The sequence below is a fragment of the Achroia grisella genome, unplaced genomic scaffold (assembly GCF_030625045.1).
Source record: "Achroia grisella isolate CSIRO2021 unplaced genomic scaffold, CSIRO_AGI_Agris_v1 utg779, whole genome shotgun sequence".
In the NCBI taxonomy this organism is placed as follows: domain Eukaryota; kingdom Metazoa; phylum Arthropoda; class Insecta; order Lepidoptera; family Pyralidae; genus Achroia; species Achroia grisella.
Window position 1 is genome coordinate 2,171,726 of NW_026713019.1, and position 27,986 is coordinate 2,199,711.

Below are 27,986 nucleotides of genomic sequence, written 5' to 3' on the forward strand. Positions count from 1 at the left end.
ACTTATTGAAAAATAAAGTATATGAACGCATTATTATATAATGTTAATTTATCTTTCTTATTGATATAGGTAAAAAACCTACAGAGAAAATGTATTTTTGTGCAAATTTTTGGTATGAATCTCTCCACTAAAAATCTATTTGTGATGTTGATTAAAATAAAAATCTTTAATCACTAAGATCGATTATTTGACTTTTGAGATGGTCTACGATCTACTATCGCCATAGTCCAGTCAAAAGAGTAAATTGAAATAAACACCTTGTACTGGAAAGTTGTTATGCTTGTAAGTATATGCTACTTCCCGCTAGGGGCGCTGTATCTCATCTTAAAGACAAGTATTTTATGATTTCGACTCCACTTATTGGGTATTTATATGCGAATTAGTTTGATTCTGCAACAGGTATCTACTTACAATTAGTTGTAATTTTATTTAAAAATGGAAATCCATCTGGAAATATCAAATAGAAAATTTGATATTTCCAGATGGGGATAATATCTAGTATTTTATTGACGTGTGCCTATTTTATAGTGTATAATAATTATAAGAATAACAATTATACACCGAATATCCAGAATTAAACTCCACTATAAATTTAATGACGAATTCTAATAATGAAATATTAAAGAATGAATTAAACGTGACAATGAATTATGTTTAGAGGGAGCAATCTTTTTATTTAGTTAACTACCTTTTAATACATTATTACATTTTCGAGCCTCTTATATCTTTTTGTTAATTAACATTATTGTGCAATAGTGGTTTAGTAATTTGTGCTATACCTACCATACTAATGGGCCAGGGGTGCAGTGTAATGAAGTGTTACAATTACGAATAATTTTAATTTCTATTAAGATCGTTTTTATGACTAGATAACAATGGAAAGTAGTTTCGTTATTATATATATTTTTTATAAAATAAAATAAATTATATCTATCATTTCACATAATCTTTATTATTTAAAAAATATTAATATATATATTGTTATAATTTATTTATAGTTTAATTACTGTATGACAGTTATAAGGTGGTGAATATTTTTTAAAAATTCCCTATTTATTTATTATTATTTACAGTATATAATAGAATTGATTTAAATATGGTACCTACCAGATCGAATCTATATTGTTTATCCTATGTTAATTTTGTTGTACGAGAAATCTAGCGTAATTTCATGTATAGTCTTAAATTATCTTATACAACATTAGGTATGTTTCTTAGTTACTAATTTATAGGTAAGTACTTTCGTGAGAACTAATTGGGCAACATATGCCTCGTTGTACCTGGTTCTATATGGTCTTGTGAACAATAATTTTGGCAGTATGTTTTTGATAATTAAGTTTATATTGTGACATTGCATCAATGCGAGTGTCTGCTGTGCGACGCGCCTACGTATATCACAAAGTGCATAGACTTTATAACTTAGGGTGTTAATATTTTATACCCTGTATAGATATTATATACCTACCGTTTTCCTTATTCCTAATTTCATTCAGAAGTTAAATTTCATAATCATCATCGTTATTATATAATATATATGAAATATGTATATTTATTTATTAGGTAGACTTTCTTTAAGGCGATTGAACCAAATTTTAAAGTTTTTATTATCGATTAGTTAGTATGCAATTAAACCATATAGGTATTTAATTTTTTAGTTACCCTGGTCATATTATGTTGATAAAATATGACCAGGGTAACTAAAAAACTTGAAACTTATGGGGAAGTAGGTACCTAATACTTATTGCTAAAAAGTTAAAGATGAACCTTTATATTATAAGCTTCATAAAATGTAAATATTTAATAATACCGTAAGCTACATCACCAAAATGTACATTGCAAGATAAGCGAGGCAAGAGTCTTTAAACGTTTGAAGATTTTGAATGCGCCCATAAATTGAAGTGATAATACGGTAGAACTATTAAGGACTGTAGTATTTGTATAGGTTAAATTAACGAGAATTCTTCAGTATTGAGCAGTTTTAAGTATAAATATTTATTTGCATAAATACCTAATTAATTATTATAATTTATAATATATTCCATTCTTACTTTATAATATATATAGATAGGTATTATAAAGTAAGAATGGTACGGAGAACAGATATGTAGATTAAATCTTATGTACCTACGAGTACATAGTTTCTTCTGACCCAAGCATGGAATAGTTATCAAACTTAAAATAATGCGTATAAAAGGCACCTTACATTTTTATAATTTGAACTAATACGAATATGTATGTATAATGAATTTATACATCTATTTTAATTTTGTGATGATATGCATTGATATGAACATATAGTATAATATGTTTATAACGTATATGTTATATTAACATACCAGTATATATATATTATAAAGTATACATATATATTTATATACCTAATGTAACAAAAAATAAAAGTAATAATTTCAATACTATTAGAATATCCTAAGGGCACTTCCTGTATACCTACCTAACTGGTAACATCGGCATCGTGTAACTGGCAGAAACAATCTATTTAAGTAAACAAGTAGCAAAAATATAGATAGCAACTACATTTTTTTATATAAAAAATCTGTAATTCTGCATTGTGCACCGAAATATTAATCATGCAATAAAGCAGACTTCAAAAAATATATCCACAAACAGACCTACGTGAACATGTTATCATTTCAAAATACATAACAAAATAAAAAATATTGGACAATAAATATATTAGACAATAAAGAATGCTGTTGTTACCAGTGCTATGTTGTACATATATTAATGTCGCGAATAAAAATATAGTATTTATATGTACCTGTACAAAAAAATCTTCACATGTGTATAAAAATAAACTGTGGTAGTCAAAAGATTAATATAAGCCTTACCTAATCATAACTTATTAACAGGGGTTCACACTTTTGTAAAGTCGACTAGCAATTCGTCTAATATTTACAAGTAAGTATGTTACAATATGTCTATATAGGCACAACAATCACATTTCGGTGAAACACGTGCTCTGTCACTGTCGAGTGTCCAACGGATTTTCACTTATTTATCGTAGACCCTGTGGGCCTCACTGAGGTATGTAGTCCAGTAGATAACGTTGAAGAGGAAGAAGCAGACTGGGAAGACCATAAGCGCGAATCGATCAAGGGCGCCATGTTGCGCGCCGCAGAACATCACGCCGCTGTCCACTAGCGCGCCCAGTCGAGCCAGCGTACCACTACCCGACCTGCCTCCACCACCGCTAGACTGGAGCGTATCCAGCATTGGTGAGTCCTAACAATACATAATTGCATTACCTATTTTGTATTCATGGTTATTCAGCTCCACCCAAGATTAGGTTGTTTCCAAAGTAAAATTGAATTAGGTATTTTAGGCGTTGAGTTGAAACATACTATAATCAAGCGTGTTGCTGTAAGGTTTACGGGAATATCTAAAGTATCAAGCTATTTCTAATGTCTAATTGACTAAATACCACGTACAGCTTCAATGTAACACTGACCAACTTCTACACACGAACGAATAGCGAACATGCGTTGAAGCCGTGCAAACACGTTGCTATTCAGATATTTTCATTACTGTAAGCATACAATGTTTCTTCGCAGAGAAAATAATAGTTATTTGAAATTGCTACAGTTTAATTTTGACCTAAGCTGTTTGTTTATTTGTTTTTGATCTATTAAATATAATTGTGTTATATGTCTACTGAAATATTTACACATTTGACTGCGTATTAAGAATGGTACTGTAATGTTTCTCGCGATAAACACTCTTTCAAACCAACTAAACTTTCCGCAACAGAACCCTACCTACACATTTATTAACTACTCTATACCTATATTCCTACAGTTAAGGTGGCAAATCAAACATCATTGGGAGCTAAAGGTCACACAGTGCAGTGTTCGTTTTAAATTTAGTTTTACCTTCATAGATCTTGTTTCACATCCAACCTTATTTTGTCTCCAATTCCTTTTTCCCGTGTGGGACGACTAAAAATTTGTGTCCTAATTTAAAAAAATATACCACACGTATGTACTACGTGTTAATTAAACCTAGAGAAATATATTTTTAGGTGCGTGTAGTAGGCACAACATTAAATCAAACTAATCGTTATGTTTCTATATTTACCCGTTGAATTGTTTGATGCGACATTTGTTGCTTGAGGCCGTCATCTTCGACGCTGAGCTGTGGCGTGAACACTCCACCTTGTGGGGTTCCCGTCACAGGAGTGCTTAATCTCTGTTAGAAAGAATAAAATATATAGTGTACACGTCTTCTGGGAAGTAACGGCCCACCTAATAATAATTATCGCTTGATGAACAACAAGTCCTCATGAATTGCAATTTCTGATAAACTTTCAAGGTACCTTAGAGAGCGTCGTGGCCTAGTTGACTTAATCCCTAAAGCTCGCAGTTCAAATCAAGCTGGTAGTACAAATATATTGTATATTAATTCTTTTAATTAATTAAGAAATATTTCTACGATGTGGAAGGTTTAATTCATGTTAGTCACATTTATTTCAATTTTATTAAATTTGGTATTCTTTTTGTTTCTAAGCTACATAATTTGTGACAACTTTTGTATCAATATTGTGATACTAAGTATAATTCTACTAGGTTTGAAAGTAAGATCGTAAATATAAAAAGAAACCTTCAGAAAATTATTCGATTTGACGTAGTCACGCAAATTCATATAGATTGTGTAGGTAATACATTTAATTTACTTATTTCCGGATGTACGTCGATGTTATTAGGCAAGTATTTTCTACTATGTTTTCATAAGTAGGCACCGTACATAGCGTGAATATGAGTATATCTATAATATGGGTGGCATATCGCTAAGCAATCTCTTCCAGACAACCTTTATGTAAATTTTAATAAAACTTTAGCTTAATGAAAGGACTGTAGATTATGACCTAGGTATGTAAGTATTATAAATAAATATCATTCGTGGCCGCTATATGTAAAAAATTAGAGGTATGGGCCTCTAATTTTTTATGTATAGCGGTGTGGTATATATAACACTCTTGTGTGGGGTATATGAAATAGGTACCGATCTATGCTATACCAATCTTCTTCTTTTCTGAACCAATTTGGATATGTCTCATTCCGGTCCGGTCCGGTCAAAAACACTGTTTTTTTCCAGTAATTTTACTACTACCGGAAGCTTTTAGTGAAAACCTTTAACTAAATACCTGAGAATGATTCATATGCATTGGAGGCGCTAGTTGGGCGGCGGAGGCAGCTCGTCGCAGGTCCTGCCGTCGGCGGCTCCAACTCTTGTCGTATCGGATACCAAACAACACTATGAAGTACTCCATCAGTGCCAGGAACACGAAGATGGTGCACGAGATCAGCCACACTTCGATGCATTTCAGCTCTAGTGCGTCCGGCGAATTTGTGCTGCGATTATAATAAAACAAACTGATGAAATGTATAGATATATATAAGTATAAATTTATATTGATTTACTCAAATGTAACGTAAATAGGTACATTTGTAAATCATTAAATAGATTCGATTTCACAGTAAAGTATAAAATGTCTGCAATATTTAAAAGAAAGAACAGATAAATATTTTTATATAATTCCATACATATGTTTTATTAAACAGAAGATATTTTTATACAGAAATAAATATCTACTTATTTAAATAGTAAATATTGAAACGAGTAGTTCTAATAACAGAACATAAATAATGAAATGCAGGATCTACATAATTCGAGAGTAAACATGAATAATAGCAATGTTCATAATCTTATTTGTGATAAAATGTTTACCTGACGGTATCAAACATGGTGACGAGCGACAGCAAAGTAGTTACCAGAAGCACCATCCGACCAGGGACAATCTCCGGAATGACACAGAAGCTGCCCCATGAGATGATCACGAACAACGAGGAAGGTAGATAACTCTCCAGGAGGTAGCTTCTCAACTCCCTGGACAGTTTGATCTGGAGACGAGCAGCTGAGTGCTCGCCTGTACATAATAGTAATAAATAAATTTAGTAAGTAACAAGTCACATAGACTATAACAGTGGACTTAGACTAAATGAACAAAGACCACATAACAAGACAAATAGCATTGTAATTGATTAACCATTAAACAAGCAAGAATGAACTATGTACAAAATTCACAAAAAAATCCTGTTGAGGAATTAAAATAAAACATCATGTCTTATATTTGGCTATGAAGGAGAACTTTCTTGCTTGGTCTAAATCCACTTTCAGAATTAGGGAGTGTATACATGAACGCCGGCAGAATAATATAGCCAAGATGTTATATGGTTATGTAATTAGCGAACAATTTTAAGACAAAGATTTTTTAAAATAGATAGTATAATATTAACTCCATGAGGTACAACAACATGATGCAAACACAACACCCTGGCACTCTTCTACCGGCGCGCGAGTGTTTAATTCTAATACATATAGCATTGCCTAAGTGTTGCAATATAATATACTGATACAATTGTAACAGACAAGACAATACAGCAGTTATGTTAAGCTATTAGTACATATTTACCAAATGTAAGATTATTGAATTGTATTTTGTGTACTATTCTTGTAAATAACCATTGACTATTCTATTGAATATCACAGATAAGTTACGTATCGTCTTTCTTATCTATTCGTAGTAAAATATTTGCCCTACCTTAGTACTTAAGAAGTTTATTAAAAAGTATATAATAGCATATTTGTTTTCACTATTAAAAACATTGATGTTAGGTTTTTTTCTACAAGATATGAGTATACATAGGAACTTAAAGAAAGTGTTGTAGCCGAAACTACTGGTGGCAATGTGACTGTTGTGAGCTCCCAAGCTCGAGTGTAATAAAATACAACGTTATATTGCCGTAATAAATAACGTAGCCGTAAAATTAAATTTAAATTCTTTAGTAAGAATAAAAACGGTTGCAAATGTGAACAGTATCGGGTTAATGTCACATTGATATATTTAATTCTGTAATCAGAAAGGTATATGTGTAAGGAATTGGTTGCCGTTATTGTTGTTAATAAAATAAAATTAAAAATGGGAGCTGTATATGACACGAATATGGACGGTAGTAATATAGCGATTTTGCTAAAAGCACTCTATGTCATATATTTTGGGTACCATAACCGAAAATATGTAAATAATGTTGGGACATGTGAGAACACGTATGACAACTTTAAAAAAAAACTTTTATTTAAAGTTGTAATTATAGGCTTTACTAAGAAAATAATTTGTACGAATCTACGTCATTAAACATTCTCATGAATATATGTAATGTCAGTAAAGGCAGTATGTATGAATGTATGATTATTAGATACGATATACTGTTATTAGGGAATATATGTTTGCGAAACAAGGGTCGAAATATAAGAAGAAGAAGTAAAACCGTAAAATAGTGTGTAGACAGAAATTAATAGGTGCTGCTTTAGGTACTACATTTGTGTTATAATATTACATTTGCTATATATTAAAACATTAAACATTATGCAGATGTATATAAAGCATAATCATGCATCCGACACTAAATTGACTATGGCATGCGTCACAGTAACATACGAGGATGTGCGCCGGGCACGGATGTAACATTCTTAATACCAATAACCTGATGAATTGTAGATATCTAAACTGGTACTCATCCGTTTTTGAGTTTTCATCCGCGCCAAGCGACGCGGGCAGCATGCCAGCGATAGCAATGCTCAGCGTTAGTAGGTATACTTAGTACAAGGCGCAAACTTAAGCGCAAAGCAATAAATATACATTTACCTTCACCAAAATTGCGAATATGATTACTTTTGTCCGTGACGAATGTGACCACATATTTAGGGAGGCGGAACTGGCTGCGTTGTCCATTGGCAGGCCCCAGTCCCAGCCATGGCGCCACCTCACGCCACTCGAAACGCACGTCTTGCCTTGTGTATTTGTCTATGAACCACCAATACGTTATGGTATATTCCGATGTAAGTGCGTTATGATGGTTATAATACACGAAGCGGTATTTCAGGCTGAGCCGTTTTCGAAGGCATAATAAAGCCGAGTGTGTTAAAAATGCACGTATATTGTACGACGTTTTCAACACACTTGCGAAGAAACAAAATAAAAAATCATTATATTATATTTTGATCATTGTAACTATGCACACTGTTGCTTTCCTGTCGTTTTATTTGCTGGCTGCACACTGCCTATCCCGGCGGTCAATTCGAAATTTGATAAAAAATATAGTAAATATGTAATGCAGTTACGGAATAGAAATTCATTGTTTGCGTTGTATTCATAACGCACGTATATTTTATGAGCCGCTTTATATATCGAAGACAGGTGAAATTAGATTTTCTTTACGAGGACTTGATGTTTAACAAGTTGGATTATTTTTTATTAAAGTTGGATATACTTAATATACTTGTCAGAAAATACTCAATTCTGAATTTGGTCTCACTTGATAAATTTAATTTTAACTCAGCAGTTTTGTTGCTTTATGATTATGCAGATTTAAAGGACAGTACTTACAAGTACTAAACTCTCTCTATGTCCCAAGAGTCTTGAATGTTGCATCTAAGTGGCGATGGGTATAACGAGCATCTATAAGACGTGGGTATGCTTACCATCGTTGTTTTTTTACAACACTTATAATCAAATACTACCAGTATTTTACTACTAGGTATGTGTAAATACTTACGATGATATACATTTTTTTTCCTTTTTGTGATAATATCCCCTAAATACAAATTATTACATAAATTTAGACACAAATTATCAAAATCTTTCATGTCCTCCTCTTATAAATATACTTATGATTGCCAATCTATAGTTGTTAAATAGCGCACTGCTGAGATTTAAATTACAGAAGTCTTTAGAAGCAGTAGTACCTAAACCTGTGTGTACCTTCATAATGATAAACTATAAAAATATTTTATGCTCCGTTAATGAAAATATGATGGTAGCATAAATTTATGATAATATTTTACATTGAATATAGGTAACCGGGTGACTAATAAACTTAATAAGGCTAAGCAGCAGCCTTGTGAATTTTATGATTGTTTAGAATTCTAGAAACATCTGCTGGTACTTACAGCTACTGAAATCTATCGCGCAATTTTGCACATCTAGTGGGTATAGCACAAAGTCCATCTCGCATTTGATTGTTATTGTTGCACTGTAAAGAAAAATAATAAAGCGGTAAATAAAATCATATGTTATAAACGATGTTCTTAACCACGCCATTCATTTTAATGACGTGTTGGCAGCATATAAACATCACTAGACACTATTTAAGATGTAATCAGTTTAAATATAACTTTTATATGTTTACATGTCATCACCATTCAGATATTTGACTGTTGAACAAGAGCTCTAGCACAATTGTAGCGGGGCAGTCGCCAAAACAAACAAACGATTGTCTACGGATAAAAATAAAATCAGACGAACCCAATACTGACTGAGACGGTGCCGTTGGAGTAAAGCCTCAGCGAGGCCATTTCCTTGAGTACGGAGAGGATCTTCATGGATTGTAACTGCCAGATGTATAGGTCTGGCGTCCATATGAGCTCACGGAACTCCCATGGCAAGTCGATGAACGGAATCTCGGATGGGACGTTCAAGCGCCGCTCTTCCCATGATGCTTGCAGGAAAATGTCCAATGTTATCTCCTTGAACAACAAAATAATAATTTTTTATAGACATACTAATGTAATATTAGAGCCGATTATGGATGTTTGTATTTACAAATCTCTGTAATTACCGCTGCCATCACTTTTATATTATTTGTACATTTATAAAAAGTCTTACATGTTTTTTACATTTGTTACACCTTTAGATATATCTCTAATCCTATCCTAAATACAGATGACTGTTACATGTACACAAAGCGTCGCAGACGTTATGACAACATGATTTGGCGCCCGTGGTACTTCTACGTAGTACTTTGTAATTTTATTACCTTTTTTTCACCTTCAACCAAAATGCAATTGAAAAAGTAGTAATTTGTTATTTAAGAAATTTACTTAGTGGGTAAAATAGGCAAGGTGTACACATAGACAAGATAGTAATAATTATAATACGTACTTCTTTATTCTCGTCAACACCAGAGACGCGGTTTATGTTGACGCCGATATAAACTGTGGTGTTTTTGCCTGAAACAAAAACAATAGGAAATTACAACCATACAGTTACATTGCTGGAATTATGATAAGCTGTAACAAAATAATAGTAATCAGTGACTTTATGGCAACGAACGGTGGAGATATCGCCGGGACCCACTACTCAGTGGATCTACTTGAAGCCGGCCTTTGTTGGTCTGCTATGCTATATTTAGAAGTTTCAGTAATGTTAATGAAATAAAACAAAACATAATGTTTAACAAATACTCGTTCCTTTTTAATAAACAATAAAGAGGAGAGCTTATACCTTCCTTATTGGCTTTGTAAATAAACACATGTACCTAAATGATTAATTTAGGTTAGTCTAATCTGCAGGTATATATAAAATAAATTAATAACTGTACCATTAATGCCAGTAGTAATATTATGGTCATTTTAATGTCATTACCGAGTCAAGAAGCTAAGATAAATTTTGTATCATGGAAATTTTATATACATACCAATTTAAATTTATGTTGCTAAAAAAACTTTTAACGTATAAAAAAATGTGAATACTTTATAAGTATCAACTAAAAATTGTTTTAGCAAATTAAGAAATCCAGGAAAATATTAAAGTATGGAGTATATAATATCATGCTAGATAAAGAAGCGGAGCATCAATAAAAACTGATGATGACGAAATTGTGCTGATCAAAAACAAATAATTAATATAATTTATCATCAGCAGTCTAATATGCCGAATTTAGTTTCCTTGATATTCACACAAACAATGATTCAGTTTCAAAAATTTTACTTACTTCTTGCAATTTTTGTTACAGTTTTACCTTCTCAAGTTACATTGCTTGCGATATCGATTCTATTTTGTTTTTAGGTCTAGACAATCTATATTTACAGAAAATGGGTAAGGTGTTCAACACTAGTAAGCGTTTCGTGATATCTCGACATTATATAGATCCCCGCTTTTGGTTCTGTGCTGAATTTCGTTAACAATAATGTGTCTGCATATAATAAAGATATTTATGACACCATAAATTATTAAATCTAATCATAATTACTGACGTTTAAACACATTTATATACTTTTAGGATATGGTACGATATACGAAATATTTAAATGAAATTAAAATGAGACATTTATACATATATACTTACGTAACAAACTTAGTATAATATATAATAGGTTTCTATTTTATACTTATATTTGTTGTAAGTTTTCAATTTTTATACCTTTTTTTTGTGCTCTTTATTTATCTGTCATTTTATTTTAATTAAAAAACATTTTGTTTGTTTTTGTTTCTATTGTAAGCACTGACTAAATATTTTACATTCTTTCTTTCATAAAGTGTTTATGTGATAAACATAAGTATTTACATTATTTAGATTATGATAAATACTTTAAAAATTAATTAACCGGTTAAGTTAACTTAGAAATCATCTAAAAAATTGGTCCAATACAGCAGTGTCTTCAATGGAGTGAGATATATTTTTTGTAAACTGTGTACAAATTATTACATAGGGTTGCCAGTGTTATCAAATGATTTTATCATATGATTAAAATTTCAAATAAATAACGGCCCGCCAAAAGAATTAGTACATGTTACATACTCGTAAAAATATTTTTTACTTTTATTGGTGAAGTAAAATTGCAAAAAACCGAAACACAAAATAAAGTACCCAGTAATATAAATCTCCTTTACATAATATAAAATGAAATAGTTTCCGCAGACTTTTTGCTTAGATCTTTTAAACTACTCTATTAATTTTTATACATAGATAGAGAGGGGGTTTAATTTTATATATGTATGTACCCACATTAAAAAATATTTATTTTGTAAAAAAAAACATAAGTAAATCGTCATAATTGGATATTTTTTGTCTACACAATGATATTATCAATCATTTGTTTTGTCTCCAGAGCCATTGGTCATAGTTAGAATAAAAAAATATGAACTAGTACCTATAGCTTACTATTGCTACTTCGCTGTGTTATCTGTGATTATGATTTTTATCTCTGTATGAAGTAGTTATATGAGTTATTATTTATTTAAATAACATGTATAGTAGGTACACTGATGTACCTGTAGAATAACGACATTCTATCGGATTTACCTTTTTTATATTTTGTTTATATACATCTACACTATTTAATACTGTATACCTTCAGTAGGTAAATTATATTACTATTGTTTTATTTTTGTAAATACTATACACATTTATTATTAAGCCGTAATCGTGTATGTTTGCACTTCCTAAAGGTTGATTGCGAGAGATAGCTTTGTACCTTATTTTATTGGTCAACTAGCAACCCTAGGCTTTGCATAGACGTATTACAAATATTAGAATTTCTCGGAGTTTCTGTATTATTGAGGATACCGTGGACAGCCCACCGTACAAACGTCTCTGTACTAATAGAGCTCAAATTGGAAGATTCACAGCGGCTGTTTTCTACTTGTCTGCAGCGCATTGTGCGATACTTCGGACACATCGCGCGGAGGGATGTAGACAATATGGAGAGACTGATGGTAACAGGGAAGATAGAAGGTAAAAGACGTCGAGGCCGAAGTCCCATCCGATGGTCAGATCAAATATCACGTCAACTGAACATTACTGTCAGCACCGGAATACATCAGGCATCTGAGCGCAGCAGATGGCGACGGCTAGTCAACAAGATAGTATAGAGTCACGATCCTCAGCAGTGAGGGAACGATTAAGAAGAGAAGAGAATCATTAAGGAAACATCTGACATCATGTTTTTATTGATTTCGCATGAAAAGTTATGATTTAGAAAATATTAAAGGGATTAAAAAATAACGAGGAACCACAAGAGAAAGATAAGACTTTTATACATGAAGAATAAAATGATAGCTCTCTCCTTTTAATTTGCAGTCCGCAAAGGTACAATACATTAATGAAATGACTAATGTAAGAAACTTAGTCAAGGATATTGGTGAAGTGTATGGTTTTTTTAAATCGTAGACTTATATTTTTAAATCGTATTTCTTCTATCTATTTATTTTATCGTATTAGCCTATTTTTTTTAATCGTACACCATAAGACGTAGTTCCAAATAAAGTTAATTTCCACGACAAGAATTGTTATAATTTGTTGAAGATTTAAATTCTAAACTTAGCTCTTGAATTTTGCACTAGTACTATAAGGTATTTTTCTTATCAAAAGTAAATAAAAAATCTGATTTAAGAGCGGGATCATCAAAACGTCAAAAATATCAGGTGTGTTACTGCCGATGTAATTTGCAATCTAATTTTATAACGTTAAAACTATTACCAAATACACAAAAAATTGATTAGGCGTGTTTATTTTTAAAATACTATAAAAATAGACTCACATTTAGAAAGTGGAGAGGCAATTAGACGGCAGAAAGTTTGACTAATGATTGGCTGAACGGTTGTAAGGTTTCGCTGACTAACATCCGGTGTTAAGTGGATAGCCTGCAATATGCCAGCGAGTGGACCGTCCGCGTCAGAACTTTAATATTATATTTTCATAGAAACCTGCCGAATATACCTTTTAAATATATGCATTACAGTCTTTATTTCAATTTATAAATATGATTCCCATCTATGAAGGCATTATTAAACTACTAATACTACTACTAGCGCCGCCCGTCCTTTCTTCTCATGGAATAATATATTTTCGTGTGGTTAAATGGGGCCTATATTTTACGTTAGACCTTTACAATACATCCGTGGAAACTACTTCTATTCCATGCAGTAGTATTTGTTTAATTCGTGTACAAATATTCAGATACAAGAATTCTAAAATTCTATGCTTCTGTTACTCTATTAAGGGCGCCATATTCGTATTTTTAAGACATTGGCCTTTTACAATATCATTATTTGTATTGATCCGACTTAATAACATCTTATAAGAATAGGAGAGAGAAAACAGGAAACCTAAGTTATTTGTAAAGCGTGTTTGTGGTACGCCAATATTTTCACCTGATGGAGACTGACCCGAAGTTCTTTTGGGTTCACTTTCAAAACGCAAAACCTAATGCAACTATGTGTTAGGTACACTAAACGTCTGTAAATTATGAGCTTTGTATTGTTTCATTTACTAAAAACTTACGTTACTTTGTTGTGCAGTAGGTAATTCGTAATTGGTATGTACAACTAGGTTAATAAATAACCTACCTGTATTATTACGCTTTTAACTGCAAGAAGGATATAGTTCAGTTATTAATATTATTAAGGATAAGTAACTAATTATGTGCGAGGAATACGTAGAGTCTCACGGGCTCCGATACAATGTGAAAAAGAGTGAAGTCATGATGTTTCATAGTAATAACACCAAACTAAGATATATGCCAGCGCTGTGTATTTATGGTACACCATTAAATCGGGTGTCGCGATTTAAATACCTCGGTCACATTGTATCGAAAGACTTAAGTGATGATTCTGATATAGAGAGGGAGCGAAGAGCGTTGTCGGTCCGATGTAATATGCTGGCCCGTAGGTTTGCACGGTGTAATAACGACGTGAAGACCACGTTGTTTAAAGCGTATTGTCAGTCGTTTTACACGTGCAGCCTGTGGTTTAGGTACACGCAGAGGGCATACAACGCTCTTCACGTGCAATATAATAATGGGTTTAGGATATTGTTTGGGCTCCCTCGATTCTGTAGCGCATCAGAGATGTTTGCAGAAGCGCGGATAGATGGTTTTGAAGCCATAATGCGAAATAGAACTGCATCACTGATGTGTAGAATTCGGGGGAGCGCAAACAGCCTCCTAAACACCATATCCAATATGTCGGATTGTCCACTTCAGAGGCACTGGATATCGCTGCATTGCTGCGGACCCAGGGCTTCTGGACGTGGACATAGACATAAATAGAAATATATGAATTAAATGTATAAAATTGTAATTTACTAACATAGTTTATAAGTTGTTTACTAACATAATATGGATACATATCCGAAATAAATGAAATAATAATAATTATGTTCATTGGTGGTCGATACACCAATTAAGTAATAATTATAGGTAGGTACAATATATAGGTACATTCATACTATTATTTGATAGTCATTTCAATTGAAAATGTTATCATAAAGTCAGTAGGTTGCAGATTAGGCAATGAAAAAGGCATGTCTACTCAGTCCTCCAGAATGGGAACTCATTAGTGGTATCACGGCTGTCACATGAATCACATGATAAGGTGATGTCAATAGAGCCGTTCAAGTATATAGGAGACGGTTACCACTTACCATCAGGAGTCCCGTTAGCTTGTTTGTCATACCAATTATATAAAAATAAATATAAACTTACCGGGTGGAATGTTTCTATTGTAGTTTGTGGGAATCTGATATGAATGTTGGTCCATGTACAGGATCTGGCTGGAAAAAAGTTATCATCAATTAGTCACCTTTATTTGTAAATGATTTACATAGATTATAAGAATGATATATTAGATAAGAAGATAAGAATCCTTATTTGTATATTATTACACACCTATAGATTTAATTATAAAAGGTATATACTACAAATTACAAATGTTAGCAATACAAATTGGCTCATAGCTCAGTGTGGAGAATCGATTAAGGAGCAAGACACTGATTTTTAGCTATGTACTTGAGGGTGAATGTACCACAATAAAAAAAAACCGAATGAAAAAATGAGATATAAATAATATAATAAAGGATATACATATTGAAATATAAAGTTATTTAAATATTTTGTAACTTTTATAATCTATTTTGTAGCTTTGAACTTTAACGCTAATTTATTAAATGTAACCATAAACATGATTTCGCCAACTACTCTTACCTATAACTAAGTATTAGGATATCGGTATTTGCTTTACGGCCACTTTGGCACGTTATTTTCGATTACATAAGGTCTTACTAATTCTGTTAATAGCTTTCAATCTACTGTAATTGTTCTACACGCCCATATTTTGTTGATTTAAGAAAATATTGTTATTACTGTTTATCTAGATAATCTATTCAGAAGATAAACGTACAATATATATTTTTTTTTCAACAAATAATTATATTATCATATTCAAGAAAACTATAAAATAATTTTAAAATTAATCAAGTAGCATTATTTTAAAATATTACAACAATTTAACTAATGTTAACTCTAATTTCAATCGAATGGTTATGAAACCAATTTTATATTTAGAATTGATGTTACTATTATTTTTATAATTGTACATATTATAGAATTTTGTTCTATAACGACATAATCAAGCAACTATTATAGTCGCTTGACTATAATAATGTATAATTATTGAAAATTTATTATATTAATATGCATATTATATTATATTAATATTCATATGCAATATTATATGATTTAAAATGTCATAACATCTTTACTAAATCATACTTTTACTTAAATTATTAATGTATATATAAAAAACGTATAGCCTTTAATGTTAACATTGACATATTTTTATTATAATGATGGTTATACCACAGATAACATAATATTACATAGTTATACTAAATCGGTATTAATCTAGAAAATATAGTGAATATGTTTATTATTAATGACCTCTTACATATGCCATGTCCCTAATCTTCGAAGCAATAATATACTCCTACATTATAATTGCATTACGCGGTATACTTAACAGTTACATGCAAAGCCTTATAAAGTGCAGTTAGCTAATACAGCCTAATGTAGCCAAGGAGTAGGGAGGGTGGGAATTTTTAGGGGATCAGTGGCCTTTTTGCTAGCAATGTACTATGTCAGGTTGATCATAGAAACCAATTATCTGGAAATCATCATTCATTTAGTCATCGGTACTGAATTTGCCATGCTCTACTAGTGTTCTGCTCTTATGTAGAATAGTTAGCGCAGGCATGTGCACATCTGTAATATTAATTACAGCTCTGCCATATTATTTGAAACATGCTTTGTTACATATCTATTATTTTTTCTCTCTCAATCGAATTATATATTATTAAGGTACAACTTAATTCGACATACCGGCCTACATGTTTAAACCGACATAGTAGGTATGTGTGTAGTATTAAACAACATAATCCGTAATGACCTAGGCAAGTTTGTAGGAAGTAATAGTGCCGTTCCTTCATAATCACCTTAAAAAGTTACTTAATGAATTATGAAGTGATGACCTAGAACGATAGAACAGAACTTATAATATTCGCCGTCTTGCCACAGTGACACACGTTCGTGCTGAGGTCGAAGCATGCGATTTTCAAGTTGCATATAATTACATGAAACTGCAATTAAAAACACATTACCTTCTACTCTTCAGCAGTCGGGTAAATTATGGACGTCATTAATTTGAAATTGAGAAAGTAGGTAATTATTTTATGAACCATCTATGTATATAGCTATGCCAGCGGATTTGTCTGCGACAACGCGTTTTCTCGCGAATGGAATTTATGTGGAATATACAGCTAGAATTTACAGAAGAATAACTTTTTCTATTTTTACTGTTTTTATTTTTAGAGCAATAAACATTCAAGAGGGAACACAACGTACAGTACAAGCCATTTTTCTATAAATGCGTTAGTTTTTTTTTTTATAACACAGGGGACAAACGAGCATGCGGCTCACCTGATGGTAAGTGATTACCGCCGCCCATGAGCACCCGCAACACCAGGGGAATTGCAAGTACGTTGTCGGCCTTTTAAAAAAGAATAAGCTCTTTTCTTGAAGGTTTCAATATCGTATCGGTTCGGAAATACCATTGCTGGAAGGTGATTCCACAATGTGGTTGTGCGAGGCAAAAAGTTTCTAGAAAACCGTACTGTGGAAGACCGCCATTCATCCAGATGATCAGGATGGTATTTCAGTTTCTGGCGGGTGGTACGATGTTGAAACTCAGCAGCTGGTATTAATCCGAACAATTCCTCAGAACACTCCCCGTAATATATGCGGTAGAAAATGCACAGAGATGCAATATCTCGCCGCAAAGCCAATGGGTCGAGTCTGTCGCATAGACGTTGATTACCAATGATTCTGGCTGCTCGGTTCTGAATGCGGTCAAATGGAAGTAGCTGGTATTGTGGTGCTCCGGCCCAGAGATGAGAACAGTATTCCATATGCGGCCGGATCTGCGCCTTGTATAATTGCAAGCGATGGGCCGCCGTGAAATACCGTCTCACTCTACTGAGCACACCAAGCTTCTTTGAGGCTATTTTAGCCTTGTCCTCCAAATGACCGCAAAACTGAACGTCACTGGATATATCAACGCCAAGGACCTCGAGATTTGGCTTCACATCAAGGAGAGTGTCTTGAAACTGAGGAGATACGATAAATGGATTCTTTTTAGCGGTAAACGCGCAAACTCCCCCTTACTCTCAATAGCCTCTGCCCATCGATGTGTCAGTTATAAGTGTTGCCATTTTATATATGTATGTATATTTTGAGAGAGATGAGAGTTAAAGAAATGGTCATAACGATAGACGGTCATTTCTAATAGTTTTTTGTACAAGTATTTGCTGATAGTCGTAGTAAATTAAAACTACTTTTAAGTTTATTGTTATCAATTCATTCACAATTCTATTGTAAAAATTGGTCTTCTGTGCGCAATATTTTTTTTGTGATGTGATTATTCCTTTGCAGTAGATTGCAATATATATTTCCTTGTATTTTCCTCACATTTTACTCTATACTAATAATGGCACGAGGAAACTGGTTCTTTTTACAAAAATAAACTTTATTATTATTTTATTTATTTTTCAGAAAAATGCTAGCGAGTATTGTATTTTTCCTTTTGGTATTCATTGTAATGTAATATATGTTATAAAATATAGTAACCACAAATTTAATATATTTCTCGTAATAATTTTCCATTATAATTACCTCAATTATATGATAAGGAAGGAAGGTAGGATATTTTTCGTAAATACTACAATAACAAACATATAATATTATTGTTAAATGTTTTATAATGGTTTCATTATATTTAATAGAATAGAAACGAAAGCTAGTAAGTTTATTTAGCGGAAGAAATACCAAGCACGCAATTTTATGGTATAATTTTTCATACTTCCTTTACACGCATTTGTCGACGCTACTAAAGTAATTTATAGTTATCGTGTATTATTAATATTATTAGTCTAATGGGCTTGTTTGTAATACAATAAACACATAATATATTTTATAAAGTTGCTCTATACGAGTATTTATAATCATGTATTGTAATAGTTCTAAATTTTATTTTGCATTGCATCAACATTGAAAAAAATTAACAAAAGAAAATAAATCTAAGTACAAAATTCGATCTAAATCACTCACTAATACAATCTCTTCCAGAAAACCTTTGATAAGAGAGTATTTACAAAAACATTACTTTACTCTTTGTAAATACGGAGAATATTTACAAAAAGTAAAGTATAATTTTTGTTTCATTTGTTTTTTGTTTTCCATGATAAATCATGAGCGGAAATAAGTCAATAAAATAAAACAAATGTAAATAAAATTTTAATACATACACTTATGTAAATACAATAAAATAGGTATCACATCATATTTTTTGGTCATATACATATAATTTGTATATTAAATACAAATAGGCATTAATCTATATTATCTAACTGCGGATTTTTTTATATACAAAATATATGTACCTACACGTACAATTTGTATTTATTTTAGTTTTCTTATAAATAGGTAACTGTTTTATGTTTTCTTTTCCTTATATATTGTATAATATGAGAAGCATGTAAGTACATAGAAGAATGCATTGCGAACATTAGAGCTTTGTTCCTATTAGCGTTTTTATTTTTGTTTTAGATATAGCCTATTTATTGATGAAGGTTACATGCTATATCACGCTACGATTAACAGAAGCGGAGCTGGAATAAAATGTTGTAATAATTGGGAAAATGTGACGTCTGTGTCACATTGCGTGGGTCAGCTAGTTGTATAATAATTGTCATTTAGACGTTAGATATAAACCGTTCTAAGTGCGAATTAACATCAATACCGCGTGAAAAAACTGGCCCCTAGCCAAATCAAAGCAGCATAATTTCTTAGAGGAAATATTATGAAAATATCAGTTATACCGTCTTTGATATATTAATATTAGACTAGGGTTAAAGAACTGGTTTGTTATTTATTATTATTTCCTACTCTTGTATAGATGGATGTCATTAAAATATTGTTTTATTTTTATGTCTACTCAATGTAACCATTCAATAGAAATGCGTATAAGATTGAATAAATGTTAAGTGCTATTAGTAGTATTTCAAAGGCCCTGGTCATTCTGCAATACATTTTGCTGAAATGCCAAACTTACTGTCATATATAATATTAAAGCCAAGAATAAATTATACGTTTAATTAGGATTTAAAATATTACGAATAAACTATATTATATATTACGAACGAGCTATTAGTAATATTACTAATAATAACTATCTATTTTTTTAAGGATACCTGATAGGTTAGATATAGTTCAGAAAATATAAATGTGTTCAATTAGAATAGTTGTACCTATTATTAATATTAGTATGATTTTTTGAAATAATATGGATGTGAAAGTTTTTATAGAAGTTCAAACCATTATCTAAATTTAGTACGATTAAACGGCTCAATTGTATTGTATACAATTAAAATTTTATTTTGCCATATAAAATATTTCGATATCACCTAGGGATATATAGTATATATACCTAGTCAAGAACCCAGACCTACCAAATATACAGCAATAAATTCGTACAAATTGATCAAGCAATTTTGGAGGAGTTCTATAACACTTCGGCCTCGGTGGTCTAGCGGTTTAGATTACTGCTTTACCCCCGATGGTCGCGAGTTAGATTCCTTGCGCGGCACAAACACCAATATTTGATTACAAACAATCGTTCGTAATTCGTCAGTTCGACTGTTTGTATCGGTCTGGTATTTACCATGTATATAACTATTTATTATCGGTTTTACACACACTCCTATTGTACTTTCATATACACCAATCATAGTTATATTGTAGAAAATATATTAGTTTGTATGCGTTTAATTAATTTCATTACATATTATAAAATAAAGTGGCTGCCGTTGTCTGTCCCTATGTATGCTTAAATCTTTAAAACCACGCAACGAATTTTGAAGCGGTTTTTTAATAGATAGAGTGATTCTAGAGGAAGGATGATAAGTATAACACATGTACACCCGGGCGAAGGCGGGGCGAGTAGCTAGTAATATATAACACCCACATATCTCAATACTTAAATATAATTTGTGATCATGCATGTTTACAAAAACATAGTAAATGTGAAATAGTTATAAGTTTTCTAATTGTAAACCAGTTTTTTATCCTAAATAAATAAGTAAAAATAAAAAAATATAACAGTTCTCTGGTACCTATAACACAAGTTCTGCTCAGCTTGGGACTACATGATGTTGTGGGAATTGCCCAGGATTAGTATTATTATAACAAACACTGTGATATGACATTTTAATATATTAGATAGATTTAAGATGCCCGAATGTAATGTGGTTGTTATTAGGGCTACGCCTATTGTAAACCATAAAACAAAGAGAATTCTATACGAGATCTCGACTATTTTGCACTGGTAATATGCATGAAAGCTATTATTTTACAATAACTGCGGTGTTCAGTGTTGCTGTCATGGTACAATAAATTGCATATCATTAAACATGTCACGTCCGGTTAAACACTATTATAATCATACATGTCAGATAAAAAAAACTTAAGAAAACATTATGAATAATTTAGTCTCTGAATGAGACACATTATATATTTACAATAGACTAGATTTCGACCCGCTTATTAAGTAAATGAATAAAAACATGGCTATTCATATCAAAATACTTGCAGTCTAAGCAAATTATATACGTACCTATCTAGTTTTTCGGTTGTCGTCTGTGTGATCGGAGTATGTGTTGATTTTATCTTTTATATTTTTTATAGGTCAAGCTGATTCTGTATCGTGAAGAGGTAACAAACTAAATATAATATTAGTGAGAACTAGCTGAACCGCGCAACTTCGTCTGCATCACTCTTACTTGACCTTTATCATTATATTTCGCCGAATTTACATAATATTTTTTTAAATTGTAGCCGATGTTTTTTTCTGATGTATTATTTGTATATATTAAAGTTTCATTAAAGTCCGTTGATTGTCTAACTTTGATATATGGCGTGTTAGATGAAAAGTAAAAACTGTTGATAACAAATACTGGCATGTATATCACGCTGCATATAAAATGTATCATGGCAACTTATACATACTTTCCATTTACCCCACAAATCATGAAATATGTCTTAAGTAACATAAAAATTAAACCAACTATCTAGATTTATTTTATATTCCTCTCCACACTAAGGCTACTTTTCATGTGATCACTTTTGCTTGTAATTTCAATTAATATTAAATGGAAAGCAATTTGGCGCAAATATTAGAAAACATATTTTAATTATTATTAAAATTTCTATGGTAAATAAATTCTTTGAAATTAAACCTAAATAATAATAGTAAATAATAATAATTATCGTGGTCAATTCACACAGGGCTATCTAATCCCACGCTAAGCAGTATCAACAGCTTGTGCTTTTAATGTGCGAGCAATCGAAGCAAAATTTTGAATAGAGCAACGACCATCGAATATAAGTAGATCACCTTGACTGTTACCTTTCTCTATTATTTGTTTATTGTTATAAAACTTTTATAAATGTATTTATATATTTTTTTTTTTATTAAATCTGATTACTGCGTTTTCGACATAACCAACAACCATGTCCAACTAATAGCGACATGTCATCAAGGAAAACATATTATAATTCGATATATCAAGATTTAATTACGCTGAAAGATTCTTTGAAGTAAATGAGAAAGTAGCATTATAGCTGTACTGATGTGTCAATATCACAACAGTATGATAGTTGGTGAAACAATAAACAAGATAATACATGATAGACGTAAGCAACGCAGCATCGCTTGCAATCAGTGGTATTCAGAGCAAGGGTTTATTTTCGTTGTCACAGTTACCGTCGCGGCCACTCGGTTTTATTTGGGTTATTAGTGACGCAATTACCTATGATAAACGGGTTTATATTTAGCCTGAAGTGTCTGTAACTCTATTATTGTCTATAGGTCAGTGGTACGTGCAAACCTTATTGTTTACTAATGTTGCACAGAGAAAGAACTTCATTTTGGATTCATACTAATATGACAAATACAATTTCCTCTCATGAATTTGAATTAAAGTATTATTTACGTAGGGTAAATATCCCTACGTAAATAACACTTCTTTTATATATATATTTATTATTTCGTAGCTAGTTTCATTTAGTTCTTAATAATAACTGAAGTATTAAAATTAAATGAAACTAGTTACGAAATGTAATTAATCAAGAGATAATGTACGGTTGATACCAACTTTATCGTAAAGTTTCTGTTATAGAGGTAGTGTAAAAAATATGTACAGTATTTAGAGGTAGAATACGTAGCATAAATAAATATTATAGAAATAAAACTTATATATATTTGGGACATGGTTTACTGCGATATTTACAAAACGAACTCAATACAATAGAAAACATTATTTTCTTCCTTTTAGTTTACTAATTAAATGTACCTACTTTCTATCATTATATAATGCAAATAAATGATATTCTATCTAACACTATTCATATAAATACGAAATACGTTTTTTTCTAATCGGAATGATCAGGCACGAATTTAATTACAAAGTTGCAATAGATAGGTAGAGACTTATTTTTATAAATTCGACAAAAATAATATTAGTATTCATAATATATAGTGAGTATTTTGTACAATATATTATATATAATAAATAGATATTTATTATTTAAGTGAAGACGTGAATCAATATTTACAAGGTACACAGAGACGTATAACGGATGTAGGTACATATCATCATATACCATATGGTTTATCGAGACGCAGGGCGGTCATATCGTATTTTCGAAGGCTGAAAATGAGGATCTTATAATTTCAATGTTTGCTATATTATATTATACTTATGCAAACATTACATAAGATATGTATAAATTAAAAATAATTTTCAGATAGTACCTACAACTTGCTTTGCTATAATCAAAGGTGGTCATATTTTTTTTTGTGTGTTTTTAAGTATGAAGATATTTAAATTTTCCACTACAGTGAAGAGTATTTACAAATTAATATTAAAGTATATAATAACTTTTTTCACTTGTTAGGTAAAGCAGCTAACCGTGAATTGCTGTTTTAGCACTATATAAATATATTGTCTACGGAAAAAGTATAAACTCTACTAAACAAGACTGTTCACGTAATATTGCATTCATATACAGTCATCATAACAACTTAATTATCAACATTGGTAGCATTTGAGAGTTGATATGAAAATACGGAGTATGATTTATCAAACATTACGGGGAATATTAATACATATGTCGCCAGTGATTTTTATTGTTTATTTTTATATTATAGATTAATACATATATATATTTTTAACTTGTCTAATATCTTGATTTCAGCAGACCTTATTTTATACTGATTTATGTTTGTTATTTCGTTTTCAATAATATAATTTTGATTACTCATGAGAAGACTATAAAATTAGATGAAATATATCTACAAAATACAGTCTGATAGTAGATACTGCATGTTACAGAATTGATTTAAATAGTTCTAATCTAGCTATCAGATTATTTATTGTCTTGTTTATGCTACATTTTCTAATCTGTACAATCATTTGTACCTGGCACCCTGGTAGTGTAGATTAACTGTAGCTGTTAAGGAGAGAGTAGACAAACATGTGACATTTTGTAATGGAAACATTGACATTCTGATAGTCGCGGGTTTGATTCCCAAACAAAGCAAACATTTGTACTCGTGAGTATACTGTTTGTTTTGATCTGAGTGTTTTCATCATCATCTCAGCCCGGAAGACGTCCACTGCTGAACAAGGGACTTCCCCAAAGATATCCACGTCGATAGGTCCTGCGCTGCTCGCATCCAGTGCCTGGGTGTTTTATTTTATATATTATTTATACATTTACATAATTTAAGTATTTCTCTTAGTTTTCTAGTGCTAATAATAGCTCAAATTCTGTTTAGTTTGGAACTAGAGAATGCTGTTTGATTCGTCCAGGATTATTTGTTTAGATTATTATTCAATAAATAAACCATTTTTTAGATGACTGATGATGAACAATTTGATAGATTATTTATTCAACCAATTAACTTCCAATTGCAGACGGCACAGGTCCTTCTGTTAACGGAGGATGTTATCCTACTATCACAACATCAAATGTTTCAATTTCCATTTAGTACTAATCTAGTATAAACGTAATAAAATAATCTACTGTTTACTACCCAACAAAACAGACCAATTCTGTTTTTATATCTGTTGAAAATTTATTTAATTTTTCTAATCATTACACTATTATATTTTGGGGATGAGTGATATATGATATAGTGAGAATATAGGAATACTGTAATATATTTTTATAGCGTCGTCACACAGCTATGCGCACGCAACATTAATACTTACATTTTCCAGATAATCATCTTATTCTTAGTCATATATTTAATATTTGTGTATAAGACTATATTATTATCTATATACTTCAAGATAACAATTATTTGTTACATAAGCAAATTGTACTGGTTTTAAAGACAATAATGAAATGATGTCACTTGCTTCTATACATATTTGTATCTGTAAATGGCCCGGAAATACAGATTATTTAATCTGTATTTATATTAATTACCATAGACTGTACCTGTATTTACAGGTACAGTCTATGGTAATTAATATTGTATGATAAGAGGTATAACATGTTAGGCCTATGGAATAGCAACGCAAGGGTCATGGCAGTCATAGCAGTTATACTTATACATGGGTGATGGTTATGGTTTACCATCAAGGCTTCATTGTAATTCAATTACATAAAAAAATGGTAACAGGAAGCTCATTCTTATTTCATGTGGAAATACTTGTGCACTAGTATTATATATATCATGGATAATGAGATTACGAAGATTTTGATTTCAGACATGATCATGACAGTAACAAGACTTAAGATTTAAAACACAAGATAGTGATAAAGATTATCACTAATACATATGTGGTCTCTGGTTCATTTAATTATGTTAGGCTATTTTTTCCATTAAATTTCTAATTTAAACATTTAAACTTCCAATTCTTATCTCATGACTTTATCTATCTATTATTTTTATTATTATATATATTGTTCGAATCGAATACTTAAGCAACTATTACAAATTTTCTTTCTGTAATGTAGATAAAAAGTAACCAGGCTAGTCCCAGTCAATGAACTCACTCACAACTTTGTTTATACTTTGACTAGCATTAAATGGTGAAATTAATATCCATAAAATCTAAATATTTAAAAATATTTAGATTTTATGGAAATAGTTTGTGTCACAATATTTATCAACATGCTTAAAGAACCTAATTTAAAAGTACATATATTTCATAATTTTAATTCATCATCATTGCCTTGCCTTTATCCCATTACATAATTTTAATTGTAGCTATTAATTCATTTAGTATTAATTATTATTACGAACTTTCCTTTTAAAATTGTTCCATATAAGTGTGTCGTTGCATCTGTTTTTTATGATCTTTTGGAATCTATTGGTTTGACCGAGGTAATATTTATATATTTTGCATACAAATTAGTCTAGAAGTGTATAATATTGTATAAAAATAATCTTCCGTTTATGAAATTCCAGAATTTTCTATATTTCGGAAATCCATTCAGTGTTATGCTTATTAGGTACTGGCGACAGTTTTTTGTGCGTGCTTATATCTTGAATACGATCATAATATTGAAGGCGATTATTTGTGCATTTTGCATTGACTTATGTGTTTATATCAACAAGTGTAATGTTGCCAAAACGACGCCGCCGAACGTAGTTCACGTCGGGCAGTAACGGCCGCCAACGGCCAGCGGCCCAACTCGTGGCGCGGACGCTGCCAGAATCGCATTGCGATTTACACGTGTTTTATTTTTAACAAATAATCATATATAACAAATTTTTAATAAAAAAAATACTTCTTCCAGAAGCTTCTTAATAAACCTATCAAAAGACCAATAAAGCGCTTCATCTTTATGGACTTTCAAAAATATCAATTTCTTGTTGATCATTTGACTGACATGTGTTAGTCTATTTTATGTAAATATTTACATATTTAAAATGTAACAATTTTGTTAAACTGAATGAATTCCTATTTACAATGCTAAACAAGGAATAATAACAATTCGTCTCTATTAATGCCTAGCTAATGCGGTCGTACTAGACAGCTGTCTCGCGTGCCCATCTAAATTATTTTTGTAGCTCATTCGAGGCCTGAACACGGATCATGTTCGCAAAATTTATTCAGTTATTGACTGTTGTCGGGCATAAATAATAATTCCATTAAAACAATTACGCTTTATTGGCGTCAAAACGCCGCGGAAATTTTTAAGATGAGTTTCATAGACGAACCTTGCACACTCCAATAGTTCTTTGTTGGTTGAGAAGCTGGCTCCACCGCCGAACGTGACGATGGCCAGCAACGCCAGCGACAGCGTCCACATGACTTGCTACGGTCGCGCAGACCTATGCCGGATCGCACCTCTTGCGCATATAGACACTTTACACATACGCCGCTTACACATCGTCAGCTAATGGCACATCACTTCACTGGGTTCAGGGGGGTGCATCCAGGTTGCTGAGTTGGATACGGCTCGAGGTCCGAGAAGCAGCGAGCGCGGAGCGATACTGCGACGGCGGACGGCGGACGGCGGACGCTATCGCGGCGGGCGGGCGCGGTCACGGGCGCAACCTTCGCTTCCGTGCGCTCTCACCCTGTGACGCGCTGCGAGAAAAACTATTGCTACGCAACCGATTACGCGGTGCGGCGTGTGCGATCCGATCGTAAACTGCACCGATACTTTGCACTCTCTCAAGTCTCGTTCACTGTGACGTCATAGAACAATTATATAGC

At 31.8% G+C, this 27,986-nt stretch overlaps 1 protein-coding gene across 1 annotated transcript; it reads right to left on the minus strand.

The window, feature by feature from the left end:
* Window positions 1–491: 491 nt before the first annotated feature.
* Window positions 492–27,900, minus strand: LOC131850733 (glycine receptor subunit alpha-4-like). The gene is made up of 10 exons (XM_059201078.1): window positions 27,485–27,900; window positions 15,343–15,410; window positions 10,019–10,086; window positions 9,383–9,603; window positions 9,028–9,110; window positions 7,724–7,882; window positions 5,746–5,944; window positions 5,162–5,369; window positions 4,096–4,206; window positions 492–3,243 (listed from the first exon to the last, which is right to left on the minus strand). Exons 1-10 carry the CDS (start codon window positions 27,574–27,576, stop codon window positions 3,013–3,015), a joined length of 1,440 nt encoding a protein of 479 aa, XP_059057061.1. The 5' UTR covers window positions 27,577–27,900; the 3' UTR covers window positions 492–3,012.
* Between the last annotated feature and the right edge of the window lie 86 nt (window positions 27,901–27,986).

Coding starts and splice junctions, on each gene's coding strand:
- LOC131850733 (XM_059201078.1), bottom strand. CDS start 27,576: ATGTGGACGCTGTCGCTGGCGTTGCTGGCCATCGTCACGTTCGGCGGT. Junction 10,087..15,342: donor CAATAGAAACATTCCACCCG/GTAAGTTTATAT, acceptor TTTTTGTTTCAG/GCAAAAACACCACAGTTTAT. Junction 5,945..7,723: donor TATTCGCAATTTTGGTGAAG/GTAAATGTATAT, acceptor TATTATGTACAG/GCGAGCACTCAGCTGCTCGT.